Genomic DNA, 27,842 nt, shown 5'->3' with positions numbered 1-27,842 from the left:
AGGTGTGACGCCAGTATGTTTTCACTAGATCCCAGAAGGGGAAGCATAGCGAGCCTTGAAGTGGGAGGGAATTGTGTTGTCTGTGTTGACAGAAAAGATAGAAGGCTGGGACTCAAAGACCTGAGTCCTCTTGCCACACTGCCTGTGTGATTTCAGGCAAGGTACTTACAATTTTTTTAGACTTATTATCCCTGTCTTTAAACTGTATTTAGGACTTACTTCACAGGACTGAGAAGAAGGGGATTAAGCTTTAATTCATTAATGTTTGTAAAACATTTTAGAACTTGGATGGAAATTTCCCAGGTTGTGCAGAGAGCATTAAAAAGCTTATCTCCCTCTCTGACTGCAAATGTTCCTGTAATATGAGAGAAATGAGAGAAACAGTGCTTGCATTTCAGTGTTTATAATAATAATAATAAAAAAACTTACCCTCCAGCTTCCCCTCTCTATCTCTCCATGTTTAAAAAAAAGGAGAACCAGCAATGAGAAATTTTAGTCTAAACAGAGTGCAGTTGCTCCCTGGAGACCTGAATGTGTCTCAGTGGAATTTTCCCTGCCTTCAGCCTTTTGTACTTCTGAAAGGTCCTGGAACCAGGCATGTGACTGTAAGAGCAAAAAACACTTCTGTGTCTGAGTGCTCTACCAAATATTTACAAGATACCCAGATAAAATGGCTACAAGCAAGTTCAGCAGGGTTTGACTGACCGGACAGCAGTGCAACGCTGTCAAGAAGCAAATCTAAACTTTAATTAAAACAAAATTAAAATGAAATTTTACAAAGGTTTCTTCAAAGCACAAAATTGGTAACACTAAAACTGGAGAATTGCTCTTCCCCAGGGTGAAACCTATTAGCTTTTAAAAGTAGTTTATTGAAGTGGAGTAGCTTACTTGTTGTGATGGAAACTTGGAAACTTCCCTGTTCAAGGAGAGCACAAAGCTGTGCGAGCAGGCGTGTAACAGGATAGCTGAACAGTCTGCTCCACGCCATCCTTTCAGGTGGTTGGGAGCAAAGGGACATCGGCTTCCACACCCCAGCAGCTCCCCAGCCTCCCGCACTGCCGCTGTAAGGGCACGCAGTAATTTTAACAGGTGCTGTGCTCATAATGCTCTGCTCTCCAGGAGGCTGCTCAGAGAGGCTTCCCCGTGAGTGCAGAGCACAGAACCAGCCACTTGGGCCGAGGGGGACCGCAGCAGCCCTCGGCACTAACTCAGCACACACATGGCTGTCCTTAGGGTTGTGAGGCTGGAGGGCTGGCAACAACTTGGTCCTGATCACAGCCCAGCCAGTGCCTTCAGCAGCCTTGAGCAAGTCATACGCTCAGTCTGGAAGGTGAGTACATAGTGCTGGGCTTTGCAGTCATGTTGCAAACGCTCCAACAGTGCTTTGAAGGTAGAAAAAGCTAAGCAGCTGTAACACACGCCAGCCTTCCCACCATTTGGATTCCTACCTGCTCTCCTTCGCTTCTGAACTGCCAGTACCCTGCTACAGCCAACTCTGTTACATCATCCCTGATGATTTACAAGAGAATTACAGGAATAAGAGCCCACAGAACTATCGCTTCTTAATAAAACCAACGAGTGGGTTTACCATTTCTCTTAAAAAGCAGAAGAGAACCTTTCCCTATGTTATGGGCTGTGGAAAGCAAGTGCTGTGCGTTTGTCAGTTCCTGCAGACTGGTGAGGTGTAGGGGTGAATTCGGAACGTGTGTGTGGCTTATGTTTCTTCACTAGCATTTTAACCTGAACAAAATTCAGAATTTTCATAATTCCAGAGTTTAATATGGCACCACACACACAGAGAACAGCATCTGCTTTTGAAGTTAGTCTTTAAAGAGGCAAAAGAAGAATGCCTGAATTTTTGAAAAAGTGTTGTTTATTCATTTCTCAGTGGAATTTGCATTTGCCCTTTCTATGGATTGGATAGATCACCAGGAGTTGCACCAGTAGTGCTGGGTAAAGCAGCATCAGCTAAAGTATTTTTCAAGACAGCGTTTCTCACTTGTATGGTCTGCAGGGCAGGATTGGTTCCTTCCCAGGTTAAATCTGATTGATCCTTTCCATCTGAAACACACAATAAAGACAGAACCTCAATAGCAATGTATAAGACTGAGATGACAAAGTTAGTATTTCTCCAGTGAACAGCCACTTGGAAACCTGTTTAATCCACAAAACAAATAAAGGTACATTTCAGTATAAATTAATTTCACAGATTAGTTGAAAACGAATTAATTTATGTGTAATGATCCTCATTCTGCTGCCTGCCTGGTTGTCCTTCTAGTTACCAATATCCAGACTCATTCTCATTCTGTGTGACAAAGTTTCTGATGCTCCTCATGCTCTGGAGCCAAACCTTAGCACAGTCCAGGCCCCTCTGTCACCCCCTGGCAGAGCTCTCCCAGTGCCAGTGTATACTTGCTGAGGAGCTTCGCATCACTCTGGTTTCCCAGTAAAACCGTTTTTTTGATAGCCAGTGCCTATGAACAGAGAATGGGATGTACAAAAAGACTGACGTTCTCTACCACAGGTTTTTCTCTACAGTTCAAACACGTTTCCTAGAGTTAAGCGGAGCACAGCTCATACCAGTATATCTTCCAACTATTAGCAAATTGCCTTGGATTCAGAGCAAATATTATGGCTGCGCCCTATGTGCTTTCCTAACGCCTAGGCTGAGAGCAGAGCCTCCCTCCTAACCAGTACGAGCTGTTCCATTTTTAATCTTGGTCCCATGTCAATGCCAGGAGGTAAAGTGCTTTGGGATTATGTTACTATGTAAATAAAGAATATTAAATTACTGTGATTAGACACCTTATGGACAAAATGGACTGCTTTTTGTGAGAGGAGATATTAAAAGACAAAATAAAAGCATCCTTTAATGCCTTTCTAATTGACCTGCAAGCTGACGGAAAGAACACAAACTGAAGAAACACACAGCGTTATTAAGACCAAAATACCCAAGGTAAAAATGAATCATCAGTCAGATCGAGTCATGTCCTCCTGTTCACTGCTATTAAGTGCATTGCAAGGTATCACGCTCCTACTCAAATATGTACTTCTCTTCCGATTTCTACAGCTGATCTGTTGTGACAAGCTCTGCCCCAAGGACCCTGCAGAACAGCCAGCTCCTATCCGGGCCGATCCCTATTGGGCTGTATCAAAGCCTTGAAGAAAGTCAATAAAGCTGAAAGGAGGAGGGTGCAAGGCATGGTATTCCCCTGCAACAGGCCATGACATTATTAATATTAACCGAGGGGATATTATAGAAGAATCATGAGGCTTACACAGGTTGGCAAGGTAAGCTGTAGAGAAAATGTAGAAAAAAATGTAGAGAAAATCCTTTCTGTGAATTTCCTGGGAGAGCCTAAAGAATCAGTGTAGTTGCCTACACTCTGCCTTGCTTGCAACAGGGCTGGCAGTAAACCTATCTGAAAACACGTTCCTGCAGAAAGCTAAGAAAGGCAGTAGGTGAGCAAATTCTTTCCAAAGAAGCTACTCTTACTTTGGGAACTTTATATCCTTATCCTATTAAAACAAAACAACAACAAACAAACAGACACACACACACACACGCACGCACACAGATACACAAATAAAAAACCACAACTCGGCTCCAAAAGCCCCCAAAATAAGAAACCAGTTAATGGGAAAAATAACATTATTTTTAGTTGATAAAGTCCCTCAGCAAGGGAACAGAAAATACCATCTGTCTTCAAGAATTTAGGCATTCCGCAGTCATGATGCACTAGGCTTACAAACATTGTCATTCTTAGCACATTAAAGCAGATGTAAAAGATTTTTGTAAATGTTGGATTAGCCAACTAGATTTCTGGGCCTGAGATAACACAGTAAGTATGCATTTTCACTACGCTATCTCTTTTTTGGTCATTTGTTTGTTTCTGTTAAACTGTGACTTTTTAAAAAATCACAGGAATTTTGCAAGTATGTTTAACACCACTGCTTCTTGAACAGCATCATGCAGGAATGCCAGGCCTAATGAATCTCAGAGCCTGTAAAAGCAGTGGGTCACAGGTTTCATCTATAAGACTCTACAGCTTTTTCCTGGATTTCAGTAAGGTCCATTTTCCACCAAGCAGGGTTTGTATTGGAAGCTCAGTTGCAAGTTCAGCCAAAGAAAGACACCATCCATCCGTCATCACAAATTATAAACATTAAGATAGCTTTTTGGCACTGGCTTTCTAGAATAACCACTCATTATTACCAGGTATCAAACAGTTCCCGTTGATCTTCTACGGCATAGTGTTACCCAGTTGTGTCCTTACCTGAAGTAGGCTGATGCTACATAAAACTGCTTGGGTTTCTATACGGGCTCTCATTCAGCCTATTTTATTTTCTCTGAGTGATTCAACTGGTGGAACTGGCCTAAATGATTATAGGCAAGCACACGTAACCCTTTCATGGGGCCAGAAGCCATTGCAAAGCTATTTGTAGTGTATGTATGCAAATCAACTTCAGTTTAAGATAGTCTGGGAGAAGTTTGAGGGGGATTTCCCTGCTTTATGTAATCTATTGTTGCTTCTTAGCTTCCTCTATTCACATGGCCAGGAGGCATAAGCATGACACCGCTGGTAATTTCTCAAACTCAATCTGAAAGCAAAGACAATGTGCTCAGTGACCTACAGCAGCCTCGCAGCTTTCGGTAAATCCTCAAACTCTGGCTCAATGATATCCGGAATAAGGGCGGCCTGGAGGAGAAGTGGGGGAAACAACGCAGCTGGTAAGGGCTTGGCTCACTTACTGGCATGCTTCGAAAGTGGTTGACAGCCAGGGACATCGATGCGCTAGCCCTCAGACACAACTCCGTCCTACCCATAGCTCTCATTTACTGTTCCCAAGCCGTACAAAGCGCCGCATCTCCCGCGTGATCGGTGCCCTCAGCTCAGAGTGGGATCAGCATGGGGCGGGCAGGAGACCAGGCTGCCAGCCACACCGTGGCGGCCGCCTTCTCCTGTCATTCCCAAGTGGTGGCAGAGAAAAAACTGGTCTCGCTCATGTGCCCAGGCAGATCTAGCAAAGGTACTGAAATGACAGGCCAGGCAGGCAGAAGCCCTAAGGCACGTCCCTCTCAGGTAGGGGAAGCAGCCCCCAAGGAGCTCCGTGCTGCTGAGAGCAGGCGGTGCTGATGCCCAGGTGAGCCTGCTCAGCACCAGCCCAAATATTGGTCTGTGCACGGCACTCTGTGCTGTGCCGATTGCAGTGTTATCGCCCCAGATAGGAAGATTTATAGTTCAATAGCTACCCAGATTCTGAGAAACAGGCTTACCAAAAACCACAGCTAAGGAAAATATAACAGGTGAAGTAAGTGTGGTGGTACCGAAGAGGAAGGAAACCTCTCTGCAGCGCACTGATAAGAGCATGCTTGATACAAACTGTGTTCAATTTGGACAATCCGCAACCAGGAAAGCACAGGCTAGCTGAAGGAAATTCAGCTCGGAGGCTCTAGGGACTGAATTGGTCTGTTAAAATGCTTTGCTGGTTTTATGTATCTCTACTTAATTAGGATGCTTAATGAACACATTGGAAAGATAGTAACTGTTAAATATTCAGCAGGCTGGCCTTTCAGTTACAATATGACAATTCTGAATAAAGTTCTCGGAAAGCTTGTGCTAGGTACTCCAACAATGCCAAAGGGAACTGGACTGGAGGGGAAAAAAAAAAAGTAAAAAAAAGTAGGGCACTATTGTGGAGACCTGGCTAAAAACCCAGGCCTTGCCACCAGCCCATTGAATGATCCTGGGCAAGTAGTCTCCTACTCTGTACTTCAGTTCTCTCATCTGTAAAAACAGTACAATGATGCTGACCTTCCTGGTAAGTCGTCGAGATGACTGGATAGAAAAGCTGCAACACATTATTCATTCCTAATTACAATTTCTGAGGAACGAAAGGCAAAGAGAAGAAGCCATCAAGCCTTCAGGTTTCCCTGATCACCATAAAAAAGGAAAAAGCACCATATAACATGAATTTCGTGCAACAAAATGTTTAGCGAGTCACCTTTAAGGCGGAAGAGTGGAAGCACAACTAAAGAAAGCTAAAAGTGGGCAGACTCTCAGGAAAACACTCCAGATGGTGAAACGAGTTAGGCTGCAGAACAGGCTCCCACAGGAAGCGGTGAAACCCCCATTGTTTCAGACATTTGAAACTGAATTCTTCAAAGTGCTGGTATATATAATACAAGGAACCGCTCTGCACTGCCTTGGAGATGTCAGCGGCGCTGGGACAATCTGTGAGAGCTACACACACCACTTCTGCAACCCTTAGCAGAATTGTTGCTGCCGTGCCTACGAGGAGATGTAGATTCTCTTTTGATCAATACAGTAGCTGGGAACATCCATCGGGGAGTAACTACACTGTGGTTTTGCAGGAGATGGATTCAGTAACCCTGAATAGCTCTTTCACATTCCTGCTTCTGAGATCTGAACTTTGCATGTCCAAGAGGGGAAAAAGCCACCTCTACCAGGTGACTACGGTGTGCATCCTACAGACAGACTGTTTACCTCCTATATCACAAACTAATGAAAAACTGGGTGGCTTGATATTTACAGGCAGCGGTTTGCAGAAGTACCACGATTTTAATAGGAACCAAATGAAAGCTCATTACGTAAACAGCATTATGAGACGCAGAACTGATGTCGAAACGCTAAATGCTCTAGGTCAAACTCACCAAAATGGGAACTGGCAGTGGCTTGCTGGAATGCTGGGGTTTCTCCACATGCGGATACTACTGCAAACATTTCCCGCTGCTGCGAGCGCTGGTTCAGCTCCTCTGGAGGTAGCTGCGGAGGGAGCCTGACTGCTTCTGTTGTTACTGGCACTCAAAATCTCAAGACCTTTTCTGAAATCCAAATTCAGAGCCTTGGGCCAATTTTATTGATACAACTTGGTTTACTGGTTGGAGCAGGTAGAGGGAGAGAAATTTTTAAAAGGAGCTTAGAACTGGAGCTTTAATGCCTTAATTTCCTCTTGGTCTCATACCTGCTGGTATGCTAAGAAAGAGGCAAATTGATTCAGATGGCATAACTGCACTGGTGACCCTGCCTTATTTTATTCACTTTGGCTCTGTACAGCCTTCTCTCACAGGCTCCCTGCCTTCAACACTCCCATCTTCGTGGTGACCCAAACACATCAAGTCTCGAATCCTCCTTTCTGTGGGGTGGGGAGGGACAGGGGAAGGCAGCCGAAGAGCCTGCCCGGGGGCAGGACGAGCACGAGCACTCCGGATCCCTTGCAGACACTGGGCTCTGTGAGGCCTTGAGCGCCGCGGCACGCTTCACGTGAAGGCTGGCACCGCCTGCCTGCTGCTGCCGGCCCGGGCCAGAAATGCAGCAATTTCCTTAGGAATGAATCACTAACAGAAAACAAACAAGAGCTATTTAAGAAGTTTCTCTTTCCCCCTGAATGTCCTGTCCAGTATCATATTCCTGACAGTTTATTCTTCAAGAATTTAGTCATCTAGGGTTTCAGTGACTCATCTGATGAACCTTCTACCCATTTCCTGGAAAGAGTCCTGTGCAGTCCGGTGCAGCTCTACTCTCATTCTTCCTACATTTTCATATATTTCAGCTTTTCTCCATTTTAAGCGCGGGGGAGAGGCAAAAATATTTTGAATGCACCCGAATTTGCAATGCAACCGGAAAGCAGAGTGGTGAAAGAAACATCTGGAAAACAAAGATGGGCACTGAATCACAGAGCCTCTTTTGGAAGAAGCTGCCCCTTGGACGGAAAGCTGGAGAGAAGAAAAGAAGCTGCTGTAAGAAGAGCTGTGTGGTACAATACGGTCATGAATTTGCCAGAGCTGTACCCTATAAAATGAAGATGAAAAAGATTTGAAGGCTCTCACACATTGCATGGGCGGGTGTGACTCACTCTGGGCAAATGCCACTGGTGACAAGTGCCCTGACACAAGCTATTGAATGAATGGGGCTGGATGGGAACCAGAGTAACCGTTCTACATACTGGGGCCAATCTGAAAGACACTTCTGTGCAGAAAACAACTGCTTCCTTTCCTAATTAAAAAGAAAATTCCAAAGCTGCTCTCAGACAGCTTGAAGGCAACTTTAGCAAACTCTGATTTAAGCTGCACGATGCCTGCAGCAGATGGCTGACATCACTGATGTCCAGACCATTCCTCCCAGCACATACAGGTGTGCTACCGTATATATTTATGCTACTGCTGAAACAGGGGGCTGGTGTTCTTCTTAAAATATTCAGAACTGTGAGGGAGCGTGATCCCATCCACGTAAATCCCAGCAGTGTGGAGCAGCTCGGAGACACCACCAGCCTATGCTCCCAGCCCCCTGCCTTCTGGGAAGCCTGCAGCCGAAGCACCACCACACTAACAGGGTGAGCGAAGGAATTGTGAGATCTGTCTGATGCAGGCTGGGACAACATGTCAAGCATTCTTGGAGGATGATTTCAGCGCTCAGTTATACGAGTACCACTGGCATGTATACTGCGTGTGTACATGCAGAGATACGCTGTGTATATACACCAACATGCATCACAGGCCTGATCCTTTTCAAGGGATACAGTGTCAGGTCAAAGCTGGCCCGACATTCTTCTTATTGAAAAATAAATAAACTTTTACAAGCCCTGATTCCAACAGAAATGTTTCCATGATTTATTTTAAGAAGGGAACATTCCCCTGCAGTGCTCACCGCAACCCAAACATTGCAGCGCTGTGCAAGAGCATGAGAACCAGAGAGGAAACTGAAGAATCTATTTTCACTGCTCCAGAAGAGAAACACAGAAAGTAAACAAACAGCAAAAGCACTGACAAATAAATTTGATTTCAGTCTTGGCTGCAGTGTTATCTATACTATGGCTAAGGAGACTAGACTTGAAGCATGCATGTTTTTCTAGCAATTTCTGTAAGACGTGACTGAGTGTGGGATGGGGACTTGTGGGAGCCATCTACACTAGCAAAGGGATTTATTTTTCTTTGTCTGATCCTTCCTGCTCCTCATACCTTGCCTTACACATCTGAGAAACTGAACAGCAAACCAGAAGAAATCGGTCTCTTTCAAAACTAGAAAATAATTTGAAGCTTAGGCAAGCTATCCAGGAAATAAATCCCTTGTTTGTGGAAGAGTTGTTAACTCTTGAAAGTGACGGGAAGAGTCTTTCTTCTAAATATCTGGAGCCCTCTATGCAACAGAAAGTGAAACCTGCCTTCGGTGCTACTGCCTTTTGCTTTGATAAGTCTGCAAAAAGCAGCAAGTAGTAGGATAAGAAAAACAGGCATATGGAGAGAGAAAGAATGAGCAAGCAAGCAAATGCTTTCCTGACAAAACTACAGACTTGTGTGATGACTGAATTTGGCCCCAAGAAATGCACACACACATGCATACACACATACACGCACCCCCCACCCCCTCAATGCCTCAGTCTGAACGGTCTGTACAGAGAAGAGGGAAAGAAAAAAATGTCGTGAAGCCTGTCCAAAAAGGACTGTGAAGATAGAAGTCTACTGGCAGCGTAGTGATCGCACCAGAAAGGTTTTGGAAGCGGTAAACAGGAAATGGTTAAGTAAAAGCAGGTGGAGCATGCTGACTGCAGGAACCAAGCAGGAAATAGCTGAGCGTCTGAATGGATGCAAAAAAAAAGCTCTCTTGCTCAGCCCTTGGCAGTCACAGTATGCCCACTCCTCCTGCTCCCAGTCCTCCTCCACCGCCCTTATCTCCCCAAGCTACAAAGTCTTGCAGTCAGCAAACACCTTTTGCTTGAGCAATGCTCTCGCCTTCAATTTCAGAACCAGTGCCGGAGGCTTGGAAGGCAAGGCTTATGTTCTGCCTGGGAGGCAGAGGAGAAGAGGGGACTCACCAACTGCGCCAGGGATGGGTCAGGAGCACCCAGCGCCTGCCAGAGGCTTCGGGAGCTGCAACAGTGCCTCTGGCTGCTGCCCCAGGTGCCCTGGTCCCAAGGGTATTTAGCGTGATAGTGAATCAGAGGAACATTTCTACCACCCCACTCGTTCTAGGGGGCTCCCAGAGCACTCTGCTGCAGGATTCATTCTCCATCACTGCTGAAACAGTCCCTTCTGGGGCAGAGCCCTGCAGCTGTTTAATAGCTCACAGCAACATCGCACAAGCAGATGGAAAAGAAAGCAAAATGTGTAAGGAGCGTTCTTTCCACTTTCTTTCCAACCTTCCCTTTCTCTCCTCTTTCTCTACAGCTTTTCTTGCCAGCTCCAGACGACTCCAGATGTGTGTCTTTCCCACCAGTATCTGAAGACATTTGGCTCTGGAGCCAGGCGATCTGCGTGCCAGCATGCTGCCTGCTGGGGCTGCCAGCCCCGGGGCCGCGGTGCTGCTGCCACGCTCTCGCCCCTGGCTGTCCTGCCCGACACGCTGCTGGATGGAGGGATGGGGTGCTGGTAGGGAACAATTCTGCTTTCTTCCAGATGAGTACAGCCTGGATGTAAAATTGCTTAACGCAGGTAAGACACTCTTGCCTTCAAAGTATGTCAGTCACATTAAAGCCCTGAGGAAAGTTAAGAAAGGAATACATACATTATTTCTGCTCTCCTCTCCTAGATTTAATCTGAAAAAATATCTGTTTTCCTTATATTCTGAGCAAAGAAAAAAGTAATGGCAATCAAGCTTGTATGGAGTTACAACTACACAAAAGAAAGTGTTTTACTAGTAGAGAAATCTTACAAAGAAGTCCTGCTTGTTTTTGACATCATTATTTTGGCAAAACTCACCAGGTATTACTGGGAACTGTTCATCTTTTAAAACAGAGAGCTACCACATACAACCCAACACCTTTCATAGACTTAGGTCCTAGTCTAGGCATGGCCTTTGTGGTTCAAACTCATTTTCCAGGTTCAAACCCACCCTGCCCAATCTCCAACATCCCCACTTCTGCCCAGGCTGCACCTTCTCGGTCGGGGGTGACCAGGGCCTGGCCCCCTCACCGCTGCTCCCCTGGGATGGGGCCGAGGGGCACTGCCAGGGCTGGGCTTGCTGGGTGTCTCCTGCAAGCACCCTCACTTGGTCCTGGTGCCGTGGTGCCTAAGTGCACGGAGAGGACGTGTCCTGTCAGCGTGGGTGGGTGGCAGGACAGCTGCTGGGACTTAAACCTCAGCACTGACCTTTGAGGAAGAACAGGCTGTGGTTCGTACGCATCTCAGAAACCCAGGGAAAGTGAGTGAAATGAGCTGAACGAAAATAAGCAGGTGTCTCTCTCCCGCTCCTTTCGCAATTTCTGCTCACCCACCCGCATTTTTTTTTGCACTCAAGTTGTCAAGAAAAACGGCAGGAATGAGGTTCCTGGTATAATTACAGCTTGCTGAGAAAATCGCAGCCTGCAGCAGTAATTCCTTCAGTGCTGGAGACAGATGCTGCTGAGGTCTAATCACAGTGTTCCCACTAAGCAGGCCCCGAGTCTAATCTGTCATCAGCTGAGAGGCCGCTGACTCCTGCCGCGTGTGAACCGGAGCTGCTCGGCCTGATCCTCTCCCCCCGGCCGGAGCAAGGCAGTGCCAGAGGGAGGGTATGTTTCCATTCACTCCTTGCCCTCAGCGACAGCGATACTGCAACTTCAATGCACTGCTTATCTCTCCTCCATGCCTCCTATCAGGGCCACTCAAAGCCTCGCTGGAAAGGGCTCAAGTGCTTGTTTTCAGCTTACAATGCCGTATAGTGACTGCAGTTCAAAAATACAATTTGAGCTGAGATAAGTTGAAGGAGAGGCTTAATGAGAACGGCCTGTAGCTAATTCCTCCTTCCAATATGTATGGTATTTTCTGCTTATTAGGAGGACAAGGCTGCTGCCCTCCGTGAATGATCTTATAGCCCCTGCATGCTAACATCAACAACAGAAAATCAAGAGTACGAGTACAGGCTGATGAGCACAGAAGTAGGAAGAGGAAAAAGGAAAAGTGCTTATATTGAAAAAAGAGCTGGGAGAGAGCACATGCGTGAGGAGAGACTGCACACATCTCCTATGGGTTACACACAGTTGCTATTGCCATCAAATGTTCTCATGTTAAAAAAACTGATGTTCTGTAGCAGCCTGTGGCCAACTCCATTTCTTAGTTTTCAGCAATTTTTCTCAACCTGCACGTGGTAGCTGTGTGGACACGATGATGTACATGTACCAGGTCTCTACAGAAGCGGTGGATATGGTGGCTTCTCCATCACTGAGGAGGGAGGGGGAACAAAGCGTGGCACGATGTCTCAAAGAGGGGAAGGAGTGACTCATACAGGAAGAAAAACAAAGCAAAGATGAACTTAGAGCACAAGAGAAGAGGTAGACTGTTGGCTGCAAATCAACATTCTTGCACTCAGAAGGGTGCGCATTACAGCGTGAGGAGTTGTGCTTGACAGTAATGGAAGCCCAAGGAAGTTTGATTAAGATTAAATGGCAGTCACTGGCCAACACAGAAAAGAGGCTTTAAGGTGAAAATCAAAGACAGGAAGTGACTAAGTAGGTCAGAAGCTGTGGGTAGTGAGCTGGATAGATTAAGTGGGACTTGGAGCGACTAAGTTAGCTCTGCTAATGACACATGATAACATGCATAACGTCGCCAAGTTTAACAAATCTGACTCTGAAATCACCTTCAAGGTCCTGATATCAAATCAGAGATTGCTGAGCTCTAATAGTATGTACATCAGAGCAGATAATGTATGTGTTTTAACAAGAGATTGGTTTTGCAGTCACTTTTTGACCCTGCCAAACTTCCTGTAAATAGTACGCTGTTTTGACTGAACAGGATTTTTTCATAAGGACTAAGGAAAAACGACCTGACTAATAGAAACTGTTTGACTCTGAGAAGGGCAGCTACTGCAGATTGAAAAGACAGATGCAGTGGAGAAACTCCTTTCCAGCCTAAATTCAATAAGTCTTTGATTCAGCAGCTTTGTTCGTATTCTGGAAAGCCGGAAGAGAACGGTCACCTTGTATTTTTGTACCTGATGAGAAAACCCCAGATTGTGTGTGTGCACTGGGACAGTTCAATGTGCGTCTATTCCATCTTCAAAGAGGCTTTCAATGCTCTTTCAGATGTGGGGTGTGAGGAAGGGTGAGAACTGCTAAAGCTAGCCCCATCCTCATTAAATCTTTGCCCTCTCCGGAGCAGGCATGCAAGTGGAGAGAATAGAAGATATGCATGAGCAACTGAGCATCTGTGGCCTCATGACCTTTGACTGTTGTATTATGGGAAATGTATTCTTCGGTTGCTATGCTTTTCTAATTCATTTGTATTTTCCTTCAGTGACTCCCTTGTATTTTCTTTGGTGCTCCTGTGTAATGGTTTCAAGGAACCACAGATAGCTCCCAGTTAAGCATGCATACAATAGCTTTAATTAAATGTTTGCAAGTATCCCACAGTAATGCAAGGGAAAGGGAAAGCAAACAGCTTTTACTGGCTTGTACCTATCCCTTCTGAGCCCTGCCATGGGTGGGGGCATTTGCACTGCTGTCCCTTGAACTCATTTCTAACCTGATGTGAAACGAAGGCCATTGCTCTACACATAAGCTCTTCAGGCATTTTCACACCCAGCAAAAGAGCTCCAGGTCACCTGTGAAAGGTACAAGGCTGAAACCCTTTAGGCCAGGCTACAAGAAATTTAAATAAATAAATAAAAAATAGGGTAAATGTTCTTTACATCACTTTAAAAAAAAAAAAAAAAAAAAAAAAAAAAGGAGAATAAGGTTAAAAATAACCGTTTCTTGAAATACACCCAAAAAGTTGCTATAGGTAGGGCAGCAGAAAAGCAAAGGTTTTCCTTTTTTTTTTTTCTTTTTTTTTTTTCCAATATTCTGAGTTTAATCTTTTCATTTCTCTGTGTTACTGGCAAAATCTCGGTCTTGTCACCCTCCTCCCCACTTCCCCTGTAATGAGTTACCTATTTATTATTCTCTCAAACGGGGATCTTTGTTTCTTTTACAAGTAGTTAACTACAGCATTTTATATGTAAAGAAGAAAGCTGTAAAGGATTTTTTTTTTCTTTTCAGGCATTTAAAATAACTATACACAAGGGAAATGAAATTTGGAAGGGGAACTTTTAACATGCAAAGACAGAGGAATAAGAAACAGGATGCTAAGATCATCAGTCAGTTCTTTAAGTCAAATACAAGACAATTTTACAGCACAGGAATAATGTTGCTCTATTTAGAGGATAATGTTGCTCTATTTTGCATTATATGGATGATTTGACAGTATCTGCAAGGGTAATCATAGAATCATAGGATATCTTGAGTTGGAAGGGACCCACAAGCATCATTGAGTCCAACTCCTGAAACGAGACCTAAAGGCTAGCGATTATTTCTAATACTTAGTACTAGTATAAAGTATTTGTCTTGAATATTTCAGCGACTGACATCATTATTATTTCAAAGTTGAGACAAGCTAATTTGAAAACACTTTGGTCTGGCTGTACATATATTATTGCAAATCTATCCACTATTTCTCAGTGACTCACAGAGATAACACACATCAGAAAAGATAACAATAATTGTAAGACTGGAAAGAAAGAAAGACAAAAAAAAAAAAAAAGGCCAATTTGATGACAGAAAAAAGAAGCCAGGCTTCTAGCTTTGATCTTGGATATTTCCCTGCACTGAGACCAGAGGCACTGCCAGTTGTTGCAATCTGATGTGCTGGATTTGGCCAGGGTTTGTGCTGAACAGGGGCTTGCCTAGCTTTGCTGGAGCTTGAGGTGCGGTGACTTTTCAGGAGGGAACAGAAAGCATGGGCTGTTTCCCTCACGTAGCACAGCACAAACAACAGCGGGGTTGTCTGAGAAGATTGAGAACTGCTGACACAAGACAGTAACAGGAACCAGCAGCTGCAAAGGAGAGTAGGAGTGGGATGAAAAGCAGTCTCACCAAGCAAAGGAGGAAAGGAAAAGGCCGGGGAAGATCTAAAATTAGAAGCAGCTAGCAGATGCTGACAGAGACTTCTCTTGCTTGATGGTCCCCATGAGACCATGCACAAGCAGGCCAACACAAAGATTCCTACAAGGATTTCTGGGATACTCTTAATGAAGATTTCTACTCTTGGGCCCCCTGTTAAACTGCAGTCTGCATTTCCATTGCATCTTAACAAGACGCTTCTTTTTAAATACACCTGTTTTCGATGATGGCTGGGAGTCAAGAAGGGTAATTCTTAAAGGTGTGTGAAGAAGAGATTGGATCTGCACTTCACCTTCCTTCTTCACCTGTGCCGTGCCTGCCTGATGCCCCCATTCCTGCCCACCAGTACAGAGGGCCCAGTACAGCCACTGCAGCAAGGACGCAGTGCAGTGGTGCACTCAGGGCACACAGCGTGGGCTTGTTTGGGTTTCTGGGTTTCCGGCTGTGATTACAGAGGGTTTTGATTTTTGTTCTTTGGTTTTCTGAATTATTTGCTCAGGCTGTCCTAAGAGCTCTGCTCCATGTAAATGAGAGCTCGCACGTACTCATGTTTATAAGCTCAACAGCTCCATCAGTTTCATTTTTATTCTCTTAGAGTTTTCTGTATGTCATTTCTGTTCTTTCACTTAGTATTGCTAGTATCTCACCTGTCTGTCTTAGGCCTTGAGCCACTATAAGTACATTCAGATTTCACTGGTTCATCATTTTCTACTTCCCTTTACTAAGTCATAACTATTACTGTTCTCCAAACACATGGAGAACTTAAAGCTAGAGCTCAAAGTTCAGGGCAATCTCTCAACTTTGTGACTGAAACTTGGTGTAGTTTACTGAAAAATGCTCCCCAAAATTTTCTGCTTCCTTGGGATAAGGAGGAAAAAGGAAAGAGAACACAGTGATAAGTGATTTCTTTACAACTTCTTTTAACTAGCTAGCTCTACAATAGTAATCATTTGCTCTTTAAAACAAAAATAATAAAAAATCCCATCCCTGACAGAAAAAGCATTTGCAAGAGTAGCTGAGTGTGATGCCCATGCTGCCTGTCACCCCATAGGTTCCACAAACAGACCAGGAAACGAGGAGGAGGAAGAGTTGGAGAGCGTTTGTAGAAATACTCTGTAGGTGGGCAGTAAGAGCAAAGCCAGGATGGTGGAAAGGAAAATGTCAGAAGTTAGTCCCAGGTGTAATACATCGGAGGCCAGATGCATGTTGTGAGAGGTGTTGTTCATGTAATGTTTATGTGTTTTGTTTTCCCTCTGTGAACTTTATGGTAGGCCTTAGCCAGTGAATGCTGCACTCTCCATAAATGCCTAGCACGGCCTGTTGTTGCCTTTCCAAGTTTCTTATTCAACAGCACATTTTTTCCTTGTTTTTAAATGCTTGCTGGAGTCTTAGACTAGGAGTTCTTAACCTAACAATAAAACACCTGCATTTTATTAAGACTTGGGACTTGAGTTCCACCTCCCTCACTCTTACTGAAGTGTTGCCATTAGTCAGGTTAACTCTTTCATAGTCAGTTTTGCTCTGAAAGTGAAGTTAATCGGCTACATGTAGCTCAGTTCCACAATCCTATGCTGTATTGGAGGAGAAGAAAATAGCTCTGAGGCAGACCCAGAGGACTCTGTTTCAGCATCTAAACAGATGTTAAGATACTACAGCCAGCAGTAGCAGCCCCCACACCTCGGTTCTACTTGCATTTTCCCTGGCCCCAATGCAAGCTCCATTCAGCCCTGAGGTCTGAGTCTACACAGACCAGAAGCCCCTCTACAACAGGCCTATCCATGGGCTGAGGGGTGCAGAAGCCCTAAATCACAGCTGCAAAGCCTGCACCATCCCTAGCACAACAGCCCTGCATCAACATGTCCTCTGACACCATGCAACTTGATGCTAAAATTTTCTTACCAGCCATGCTTGTTTCAGAAGGGAGATTTTTGAATTGTTCCACAGAAGCTTCATTCAATTAATTGGAAAAAAAAATAAATACTATTTTCCCTGTACCTTCCCTTTGCATTCTCATTCCACTGTCTTAAATGAGAATTGGAGCAGGACTATACAGCAATTTTTGTGCCTGGAGCTCGAAGTGTGTTATCCCTATATTAAATTAGATCAATGCCAGTATATGGATGTGAAGGAATTGCCCAAATTCATTCAGCAGTTCAGTAGAAAGGCTGACAAGTTCAGTTGTCAATGTACTAAGCAACTGCCCTGTTTGCTGTTTAATGTAGCTTAATAAGCAATTATTTTCTAGGTCCCCTCCATGCACATCACAGAAGTACCACACTGCAACGAGCAACAACTGCTGGCAATTTTACCAGATATGATCAGTTCACTGAAGACAGGAGAGAGTAATTTAATACACACAGCCAGGGACTGAAGCTCTGTATACGATGAGCTGATTCCTTCTCTGTTGCTATCTATGTGCTTATGGGCACGTAACTATTTCTTTATGACTCAGCTTCCCATCTATGCAAGAGAGAAGTTCTTTGCATCCAGCAGGTGAATCAAGAAGTCATACACTTCTGAGGCTATTCTGGGTTAGTCATTCATCTTAGGACTTTACTGGCACACGTATACAGAGCTAATTGTACTAATCTACATCAGGCCTCTGTGGAGAGAACAAGTACATCAAAAGTTCAGAGGTTTGGAGATACACAGATACTATAGAGCCATACATATCCTAAGATAAACAGGCAGGTAAATAAATAACTATTGGTTGCTACCCAAATACTGGTCAGGTATAATTAATTCTATAGGTAGCTATTTATTACAGTCTGATATATCAGATGCTAGTGTGATTTATACATACCTATAACCATAGTATAGGAAATATAACATACAGTGGTACTCATAAAAGGAAATGTTCAAAGTTTATGTTGCTCTTGTAAACTAATTATTTCCACTCATTCATACTTACCAGTATATAATTTCTAAACTCCGAGGATACCAATAATCACTGGAAATGGACTTATAAGCCCACATGGCAGCAGAGACCATTTTAAGGACAAAACTATGGCTGTCGCACAGAATGTTAGATGATGTGGGGATCCAGTAGTCTGGGATATGTAGCAGTGAAAGTCATCTGGTGTGAGAGCAGCAGACCACCCCCATGGCTTGGTGTTAGCTCTGACCACAAACCAGGGAGTGTACACTTGTGTGCCCATGGAGGAGCACAGCTCGCCCTGCCTGCCATTTGGAAAGACAAAGGATGAACTTTAGAAACATAATTTGGAGCAGAACTTTTCATATTTGGATCATGACTCACAAGAGTCTTACTTTTCCATTCAGTGTAAATAAGCACATATGATTATTTTGAATTGCTTTACAAAATATATGCAAACAGCATTTCAAAATCTCTCTTAAACCAAATTGTGTAAGTCTCACATTTGTTTGTGTTTGCACCCTTTAACTAGCGTTAGGAAGCTGTGATTTACATTGCTGGGTAAATCACATCTGCTCATAAGCTGTAGTTTTAAAAACGTTGCACATCTGTGGTATCAAATGTGTGCAAATTAGAGAATTACATGACATTACTAGTCACTTACATGCAAATGTAAGCTTCATTTTTTGTGCAGTATTTGAAGTCATGTTATTATGTACCATAAACTGCAATCACCTACTGTCTACTTATACAGCAATACAAAAAGGAATTTATTCCTTTGTAATCATTTTCATACAGCCATACAGTCAGGTACCCCAATCAGGAATGTAGGCTATAAACTGTCAGCTGCCCTGATGCTTGCTTATGGTCATTCTTTATAGGTGGCCTGGTCACCACACTCATTACTTTTGAGTAAATAAAATGTGGAATTTGGTATTCTGGAGTTGTGTTTGTTGGTGAAAGAGGTATTTTCTTTGCAGCAATCTGGAAAAACGGTATTTTTTCAGCTTTGCTTTCTTCATGTATCTGTGGCTTCTTTTTGAAGCTGGTACCAGGTTGACCAGAGACAGCATCTTTTAATCCAAGATCTAGAGATGGGGAAGTGGTATAGTCAGTCTGTGACGTGCTCTATTCCAACACTGCAAAAGGGGTTGTTCCCTATGACACGTCTGCTCTATTCTTCTGCCTTGAGTGTCTCAAGAGAGAGAGCGTCAGCAAGATTTTCCTTCTTCTATTTCACAACCTTGTTCCTATTTTCACATCTTATAAAAAATAATATATATATACATTTATACATTTAAATACATTCATAAGAATGTTCTGCTTTAAATTACAAGTCTACATCTTTTCAATCCTCACTCGATTTTCCTTCGGACAGTGGACAAAGCTTTCATCAGAAGACTCAATGTTACTTATAAGCATTATTAATGAAGCTTGACAAAACAATTATGCAGAAGCTATTACCATCTTTACCTTTCATATGGCCAAAATAAATTGCAGATAAATTATTACATGACTCAGTCAAGGTTGTACAATGAATTAATGGTAGCAGCTGGATGTGGAGAGTAGTAACTTTGACACTCACACTCATGCTGAAATTATGTGCCCTGAAAACACCAGGACTGCCTCAGACCCACTCTACGCTACATGCATTTGTCTCATATGACTGAAGTGTTTTTAGGCTATGAAAATTAAAGAAAAGGAAAAATAATGTAAATCAATGTCTCTTTCTACATTGTTTTCCCTTCTGAGGCTAAAAGATTTTTTTTCTTTTTCTTGTTTTAATTTTTTTCTTACAGTAGGTATTGGCAGGCTGAAAGTTGAAATAAAATAGGAAAAAATAATAAGCATATTTTGAGTGATTACTCAACTGGGGTCCTTTGTGACAGGAAATGCAGCTGCGTGACTAATGGGCCTGACTTTCTCTTGGCTTCCTTCCCCCTTCAAAGATCTTGTTTACTGCCCCAGCCAATCTTTTTTTTTTTTAAATTGCTAGAAGCTAGCAATTTTCCAGGAAAAAAAGATCTTTGCAAGAGGCAAAGGCAGTAAATCTTACAAAGATCAAGGGCTGCAGAGCTCTCCCCCATCTACTCCTTTTAGCCTTCCAGGCTCTCGAGTCACGTCATATCTTCCCCTGCTCCACTCCGAACATGTGTCTAGCAGATCTTTCTGCTTTGGTGAGGGGAGGGAGTATGTGAATCACATTTACAGCATCTAGCCCTGGAATTCATAAAGGAAGGGCTAATTCCATTAAGGAAACCAGGGGCCTCCTAAGCCTTTTGCATTTTCTCTTTTTATTATTTTTTTCTCACTCGCTCTCTTCTAACAACAGTTGTGTGCTCATGCTCCATGATGACATGGCTGTAAGTGTGAGCTGTTGAGATTTGACACAGCATAGTTCCCTTGCAAGGGGCCACAGAGCTTCAAATGTTTGCATTTGGCCTGCTTTATAGCTCTGCTTCGCTGAGCCTCCCCGGTAACCAAAGCTGGGCTGGGAGCTGAACCTCCCCTGAACTTGATGTGAAGAGGAACCACGCGCTCAGTTTCAGGGCAGGCCCTTCCCCCTGTCGCTCAGTGCAACAAACCCCAAGTGCCCTCTCAGTAACTGGGGGCATTGGCATATGCCTGGGTAGGGAACCCAAGCAAGCAGGGTCTGTCTTGTTGTTCTTTGGAGGGTGCCACCACGAGACGCACACCCTGAAGGGCTGCAGTACTGAGCCCTGTGGAGAGGGGCTGGGGGCTCAGGGAGGTATCTGAGGTATGAAGGGGCACAGGGGGCTCAGGGTCTGAGGTATAAAGGGGCACAGGGAGGTATCTGAGGTATGAAGGGGCACAGGGAGGTGTTTGAGGTATGAAGGGGCACAGGGAGGTCAGGGTCTGAAGTATGAAGGGCTCCCAGTGCCCGGTAAGGCAGTGACATTTCTTGGCCCTCAGGCGCTTACTGGGGCATGAGCCTGCGTTGCCAGCAGCAGCGTGAGCACCAGCTGTGCCTCAGTGGAAACTGGTAAAACCCTGGACTAACAGCGTTAAGTTCATTCCTGCGAGGAGGTTGGAAAGTCAGCAGCTAGGTAAGCAACAGACTCAAAAATAATGTAAGAGAAGAGGGAGCCAGTCTTTTGCTTTCTCAAGAGGCCTTTCTCTTTGGAGAGCTGGGGGATCAAGTCATTGAAAAACAGTTTGAGGGCTGCTCCACAACCTACAGCCCTGGCATGGTTCCCTGTGCCCTGAAGCAGAGGCTAAAAAAGGAGGTGAATATATTCATTACCACAAACTGCATAGCGAAACCATCAGAATGGGTATACTAAAAAAAGAGATGAAACCTTCGCTTATGAATAGACCTAAAAGAATTGAATACATGTGTACAGAGGGATCATTTTCCACTACCTACAAGAGGAAAAACCTCTGGGGAAGTGGCTGATGCCAAATATTTTCTTATGCTTCATGTGTCAGCAGGGTCTGGCAGAAACCCTTAAAAAACAGAGCACGCATTTTGTGCAAGTTGAGAATCACAATTTCTGGTGATTTGGATTGCTTCACCAAACTTGAGACATTTCTCCAAAAATACAGCAGATGTTTGATAATGGACCAAGTTTTCAGCATTTACACAGATCAGATGATGTTAAGATCAGCAAGAAAAAAAAAAAAGAAAAAAAAAAAAAAAGAAAAGAAAACAGAAAAACAACAGAATAACAGTAAAAGGCTTCAGAGCTGCCCTGAGAAGAAACAAAGCAGGGTTAGAAAGGCAAAAATGCTAATTTTTTGCAACAGATATAAAACACTGGTGAGAGACATGTCATAGCAATGTGTGCAGCAAGGTTACAGAGGAGCTGGGTTGCATGCAGAAGCAGAAGGCACAAGGACTTGTTGGAATGGAAGCCCCAGGAGATGTGTGTGTGACCTGGCTGCGTGACCTGACAACCCCAGGGCACTGCTGTACAAAGACATCCAGTAGACTTTGACTACAAATCTTAACAATTCCAGAAACTGGAAAAGGATGCAGCCCCGAGGTATCTTAGCAGCACACGTGAGACAGAGCTGTCCCCAGAAGAGAACTGGGCTAATCCTCTTGCAGCTATATGCTCAGATGTGCAGGTCAGTAATTTCTGTGCAATGAACAGTAAAAAAGCTGAGTGTCAGGGCGTTCAAACAGAGAAGAAGGATTTGGCATTTGCCCATAAACGTAAAGGGTTTCCTGTCTTTTTTCTTTTTTTTTTTTTTTTTTTTTTCTTTTTTTTTTTTTTAAGAGAAGCCTGTGTTAGAAAACTGACCATAAGCCATTTGCTGCAATTGCCAAAATGGCCTGGCAACCCCCCTCTCCTCATGAACACAAAGTTTTTTTTCCAGTTACAAATTTATGATTTGCAGATTATGAGGGATTTGGCAGGTTCAAACTTAATCCCTAGAGCATTTGATGAAAATGCAATGATGCAAAGTCCAGAGCTAGATTTTGTAGGTGATGATTTGCTTAAAAATTTTGCTTATGGTGGGGATGAGATCCAGCAGAAAGTACATGAGACCATCACAGAATATTCTCAGCCTTGTTCCTGACTTCAGATAAAGTATGAATAAATGTATGAGAAATTGTATACCCTCTCTTGATTGTTATTTCTACTTTCCTGAGGTAACCTTACTATAAGATCCTAGAAGTAAGAAGATGGCCAGGTGTATCAAGTTTATTGTTACTACACATACTGTACCTGCTAAGGTAAATAAGCTCTAACAAGGTAGTAGGAATCCTCAGTAAAGTACAGATTTGGCTCTACCACTCTAGTTCCCATTATTCCTAATCAAATGAGATAGTAGGAAATAGTATCAAAAGAAGTTGGTAACCACTGAGCAAAAGTGTGGAATTATGCTGTGATCTGGTTTTAGGTCTGATATACTAAGGTGGAACACGTGAAGGAAATATGCAAACTACTGACATTTTGCTTGACAGAAAAATGAAATTCTTTTCATTCCTGCCGTATTTCAACTCCTTGTCATCTCAAAGGGCTCCCCTTCAGTCATGGGGGTGTGGAAGAATAGTAAAGAAACAGAGTCCAGGACACAGCAAACACGTAACAAAATGCCACTCCAACAACTGTAGCAGCAATTTTCCAGCTCTGGAGATGCAAGCAATGCTGCCAGGTCCTCAGGATTCAACAAGCAACATTTATGTGATTGGTTGTAACTGTTTGCAGTTGCATATTAACATACCTATTCTGAATTTTGATTTGGAAAACTCAGTGATTTTAGGACCTCTGGCATTAATAACTGCCCGTTCCAGTCTGTGAATCTGAATCAGGTGCTGCAAAGCCTTCATTTTATTATGAACAGCCGGATGAAACCAGATGCATAATAAAGCAAATCTTTCACAAGCAGCTTAAGCACTGGATGCACAATGAGGACAACTGCATTTCAGCACAGAGGTGGCTACATTTGAGCCACAGGGAAGTAATTCATTTATACACAAACTTCTCAAGCACTTGGGGATGAAAATACTGTATGGAATCAGTTTAATACACTCTACTTATGTGACAGACTCCCATTTCATATTGTTGTTTTCCTATTTTTGCTATGCCAATCATACTGCAATCCCATGCCTTCATTCTGATCGTGCTGGAATAGGAGGCAGATTCTTTCAAAAAAGCCAGCAGAATTAAAAGCTAGCAGTGGAAATTGTTCCTGTGCGTGCAGCTTGCTCATGCTCAGAAACTATTCATGTTCCATTTCTCTCTCCCCAGTTAATAAGGGGCTGCTTTCATTTTGGCGGCATTAGCATGGTTTTGAATACTGGGTGTACTTTTAAGTAGCATGTCCTAGGCACTGTGTTCTGGCGCATGACAGTCTCCTCGTCTCCTCCTTCGGACTCCTGCCTGCCTTCACCTTCTACTCTGATGCTCTCCTGCCTCTGGAACATCTCACTTCATCAGCACAACCAACCAACCCATACGTCAACAGTTGCAGATTCTTCAAATTGAGAAGCCTCAAATCAGGAACAATTTGGTAACTTGCTCTCCCCTTTTGTTGAACCCTGTACAAAGGACTAAAATGACTGTGTTGCCTAGTAGGTAAAAAAGGAGACCAGAAGCCCTGGACCACCTTTGGCCATGGACAATACTACCGAAACTAGACATCACATGATGTCTAAATCAGGCGTGTGTTGACTGCACAAGGCAGCTTCACCCAAAATCTAATGCCACTGTGTTACGCAATGGCTGCACAGCCTCTTGTGCCTTTCTTTCTTCATCTGTAACATGCAGACAGTAGCACTCAGCCATCCAAAGGGGTGAACTGAGAGTTCATTGGCATTTTGGAAGACTTTTGATATTCCTGGATGAACAGTGCAGTATGAACAGAAAGTAGCTGTCACTGTTTCTTCTTTTTTTAGTGACATCCCTCTGATATTGTGCTCTCACATTCCTGAGTTAAGCTTGCTTGATTTTGCCTGGGTTTAAAATCTGTTTTCTTCCTCAGAGAGGATGCCGGAATACACCTGTAAGCACAGCAAGTCTCAAATGTTCAGCAGCCTTGCACTCAAGGCAAACTGCCTCCATCTGACCTTCCTCATCTTTATTAATATACTCAAACAAAGACAGCTAGAACAGTTTAATACGGGCATGTTTTGTACTCCCTGCAGCCCTGTGCATTTTAAAGGCCAGAAAGGACATTCTCTGCCCCAACAAATGATTCAGCGTAGATTAGAAGCTTTGGTTTATAGAAGAAACCCTGCAATTCGATACCCATGTGATAACAGCTTTTGACAGTGAGGTATAGTCCCAAACTTGAATATAGATTCCCACTCCAGGAACTGAGCTCTATGTCTACAGGCCTTCTAGAGGCCTTGTGCATACAACCACCTCTTTGTTGCTCCATCTGTAAAACTGGGGTTGTAACAGAGGGGTTTAGAGAAGTTCAGCTCTAGAAGTTTTTACAAATGTTAAACATTGCTTGTTTCAATCTTGTTCCATTACAAAGAAGTCCTGCAATTCTTCCATCCTCTGCTGTTAAAAAACTGCTCTTCTCTTTGGGTCTTTATGTTACTTAAATTGTACATAGTAGATTTTTGCAGATTTGGAGTGGAGGAAGAGGGGTGTTTAAGAGAGCAAGTAACAGTTTTGCAAGTAAAAGTGAGGGAATTGCTGACAAAAGGTTTGAGCTGATGTTTCCACGTATAACTATCCCTGTCTGTGCTCTCCAAGCAGCTCTGGCTCTGATGGATCCTCTTTCACGTGTGTCTGGGACAGAACAACTTGTGTTCAGACATATCAGCAGGCACTAGAAGCACACCCACCAAGTGTTAGGTGCTCAAGCACATTCCCCGTAGCTCTAGAATTCCCCCCTCCGCAGGGATGGTTCAAGTCAGCGATGCCATCATGAATGGATGAGAAGAAGGAAAACATTATTAATAGCAGTGGCTAACACAAATGATGATGTTAATGACCATATTTGCATTAAGATGGTGACTGTCAAGCCTGGTCTCTGGTTTTCCTTGAGGCTCTCTGTGCTAGAGCATCTGCTGTGCAGGGCAGAGCCCCTGGGGCAGGTGGCTGGAGATATTCCCTGGGGAGTGGGGACTCCTGAGGAGAGCAGACAGAGCTCTGTTTCCAGAGGGGCTGTGGGCAGCAGATTTGCCTCGCTGGCTGCTGTAGCCAGACCTTGGTCTGTGGAGACCTCAGCACAGAGGAAAAGCCCTTCTGTCCCTCCTGTGGCCATGCTGAGCTTGGCTGGAGGAGTGGGCTTTTGTCATGCTGGCTTTGCCCCTCATCTGCCCCCTGCAAAGTCATGCTCAGAGAGACAGCGGTTCCCTTCAACACAGACATTCACACGTAGCTAATGGAACCGGGATTATTGCAGCGATTGGGGGAAAAAGGGAAAGTGTGTATTGCCAGGCTGGATAAAACATAAGGCACTGTTGGCTTAAGGTAGGCAGAGCTGCTGCCAGATGAAGCATTTGCACCTGGCCTGACTGGAAATCCGTGGGGCAGAATATTCCTGCTGAAGTATTTGTGTTGCCATTGGCATGGCAGTGGCTTGCCCGCACGTACTCAGACACCCAGGAGGCCAGGGCTCAGGGCTCCTCAAGGAGGTCAGTTTTTATATAGCAAAGCAAACAGTTTAGCTAATCAAGGATATTTTTTCTTTTCTTTTCTGAGACTCCTGGCACCCGGCCCTGTTACTTGCAATCTTTAATTTGTACTGTGGCTTCCTTTTCCCTGCTGCCTTCTCACTCCAATTTTCCCACACACTTATTTCCTAACTCTACCTCTTATGGAGGTCTTCATTTATTTCAGACCCAAATTTACCTCAATCCTACACAACGCTCTTGTTACCTCACCATTTATTCCTGTAAGTGACTGTCATCAGCGCTCGGTGAGCTTGACAAGTTTATGAAAAAAAAAAATGAAAAAACAGTTGAGCTATTTTTTTTTGTGTTGTAGAAAATAGTTGATGATAACAAGGTACTTGTAACTTTATTCATATGCACATGTAGAAATTGATTGTGGATCAGCTTGGACCTTCTTTTTGGTTATATAGCTGTCTGAATGTCAAAACTGGATTGCTAGGGGTGGGCTACAAACTGTACACACCACTCACAAGATGGCCATGGGGAAGCCTGTGACCATACAGTTTCTACAATAAGATAGAAGACTGATGAATCCAAATCACATTTTAGCAGATTCTCCCTCCCATCTCCCTGCAGCTAAAAAAACAAAACACAGGGAAGAGATAAAGGCACTTTTTCTAGTTAACACAGCTTTATAGTCCACGCCACTTACCCTGTGTAATTTGTGTAGAGAAATGAAGGCAACATGCAAATAAACATCTCAACTAAAACATTAGCAAAATCCCAGTAAAAATATACAGCTGCATAGTCCATATGGCAGAGGTTGGCTTGCTTGAGAGTTGATAGTAAAATGCACAGGAACATGGGCCAGAAGTGACCCACCTGTTCACCAGGTTCTGTCCCAAGAAACCACCTTTACACAGGCTTTTCTAAAAAGCTGCACAGAACCCAAAGCGTTCCCTCAGCCTGCCTGCACCTTTGGAGCTGCAAAGCACTACCATCTCGGAACAAATGTGCAGCCTCTAACGCAGACATGGATCCACCCGATTTCGTATCGCTTCAGGTAAACAGCTCTTCTCCTTCCCTGTGGTTGTTTCCAGACCCATTTCTAATGAACTTTTCTGCCTCTGACTGCAGCCCAAATTGGCAGGGCAGCACTTTTCAAGCCGTGAAGCAAGCTGCGAGCAGCTAATGAAGCCTGACACACATTCCACATATTTTCTTACACGCAGACACAGAAAAATTTTAATGAATTGAAGTGAAGTGGGGCTAGAAATGCTGGGAGGCACCGAGCTAGCATGTAGGACGACCCGCGTGCAGATTTTGTGCAGGCCGGCAGACCACAGCCCAGGTCCAGCAGACAGCGTGTGACGGGCTCTTACTGCTCTCTGGCAAAAAGTCCCCCGGACTGAAGACAGCCACACACCAGAAAGCTGAGCCTGCCAAGATGCACGCTGTACATGCTCTGTGAGGCAGTCGGCCCAGCACTTTTCATTATTTTCAGAATCCATCACTGAAGAAAACACAGCTCTTTATAAGGTGGGACATGTTTTAAAAGAAAAGTTGGGGCAGATTCAACTGGTATAAAGCTGCATAGCTCTATTAAAGACCAGGGGGTGTTGCTGATTTGTACCAGCTGAGAAGTTGGCTAATATTCCTTTGGAGCCACCACCTCTCCCCTGCGCAATTGCCAGCTGAAACACTGGGAAATGCAAGGAGAAATGAAAAATGGAGCACATTTATGTGAAAAAGCTTCGATGCAAAACAAATGTCTGCTCACTGCACATAAGCTGAAATAATACAGCCGTTATTGGAACTGTGCTACAATAAAACAAACTGGATGAGTCAACCTAATCTCCACTGGCTGCCTTTCCGGTCCCCAAGCTCCCCATCTATTTTTATCTCTTCTTTTTTTAATATACTTTTTGGTTTACAAGCAATAAATCTACAGATCTTGGGTCCCCTGTGTGTGCTCTTGCCAGCAGGCCACTCAGCATTTAGGATGTTACCCAGACCGTTACGGCTATCAGACCACAAAATCCGGAG

The 27,842-nt window shown here is 43.9% G+C and overlaps 1 protein-coding gene across 1 annotated transcript in view; it reads right to left on the bottom strand.

The window, feature by feature from the left end:
• Positions 1-1,909: 1,909 nt before the first annotated feature.
• The window catches only part of RAD51B (RAD51 paralog B), a gene marked incomplete at both ends in the record, with an annotated part of 376,619 nt that continues 350,686 nt past the window's right edge, over positions 1,910-27,842 (bottom strand). The window contains one exon of the mRNA XM_084287274.1: positions 1,910-2,061. Coding sequence (XP_084143400.1) covers positions 1,910-2,061 — 152 coding nt within the window. The remainder of the gene's footprint in view (positions 2,062-27,842) is intronic.

Source organism: Netta rufina (assembly GCF_964035555.1).
Source record: "Netta rufina genome assembly, chromosome: 5".
Classification (NCBI taxonomy): Eukaryota; Metazoa; Chordata; class Aves; order Anseriformes; family Anatidae; genus Netta; species Netta rufina.
Note: the sequence above shows the minus strand (reverse complement) of the source record. Positions and strands in the feature narration are given on the sequence as shown.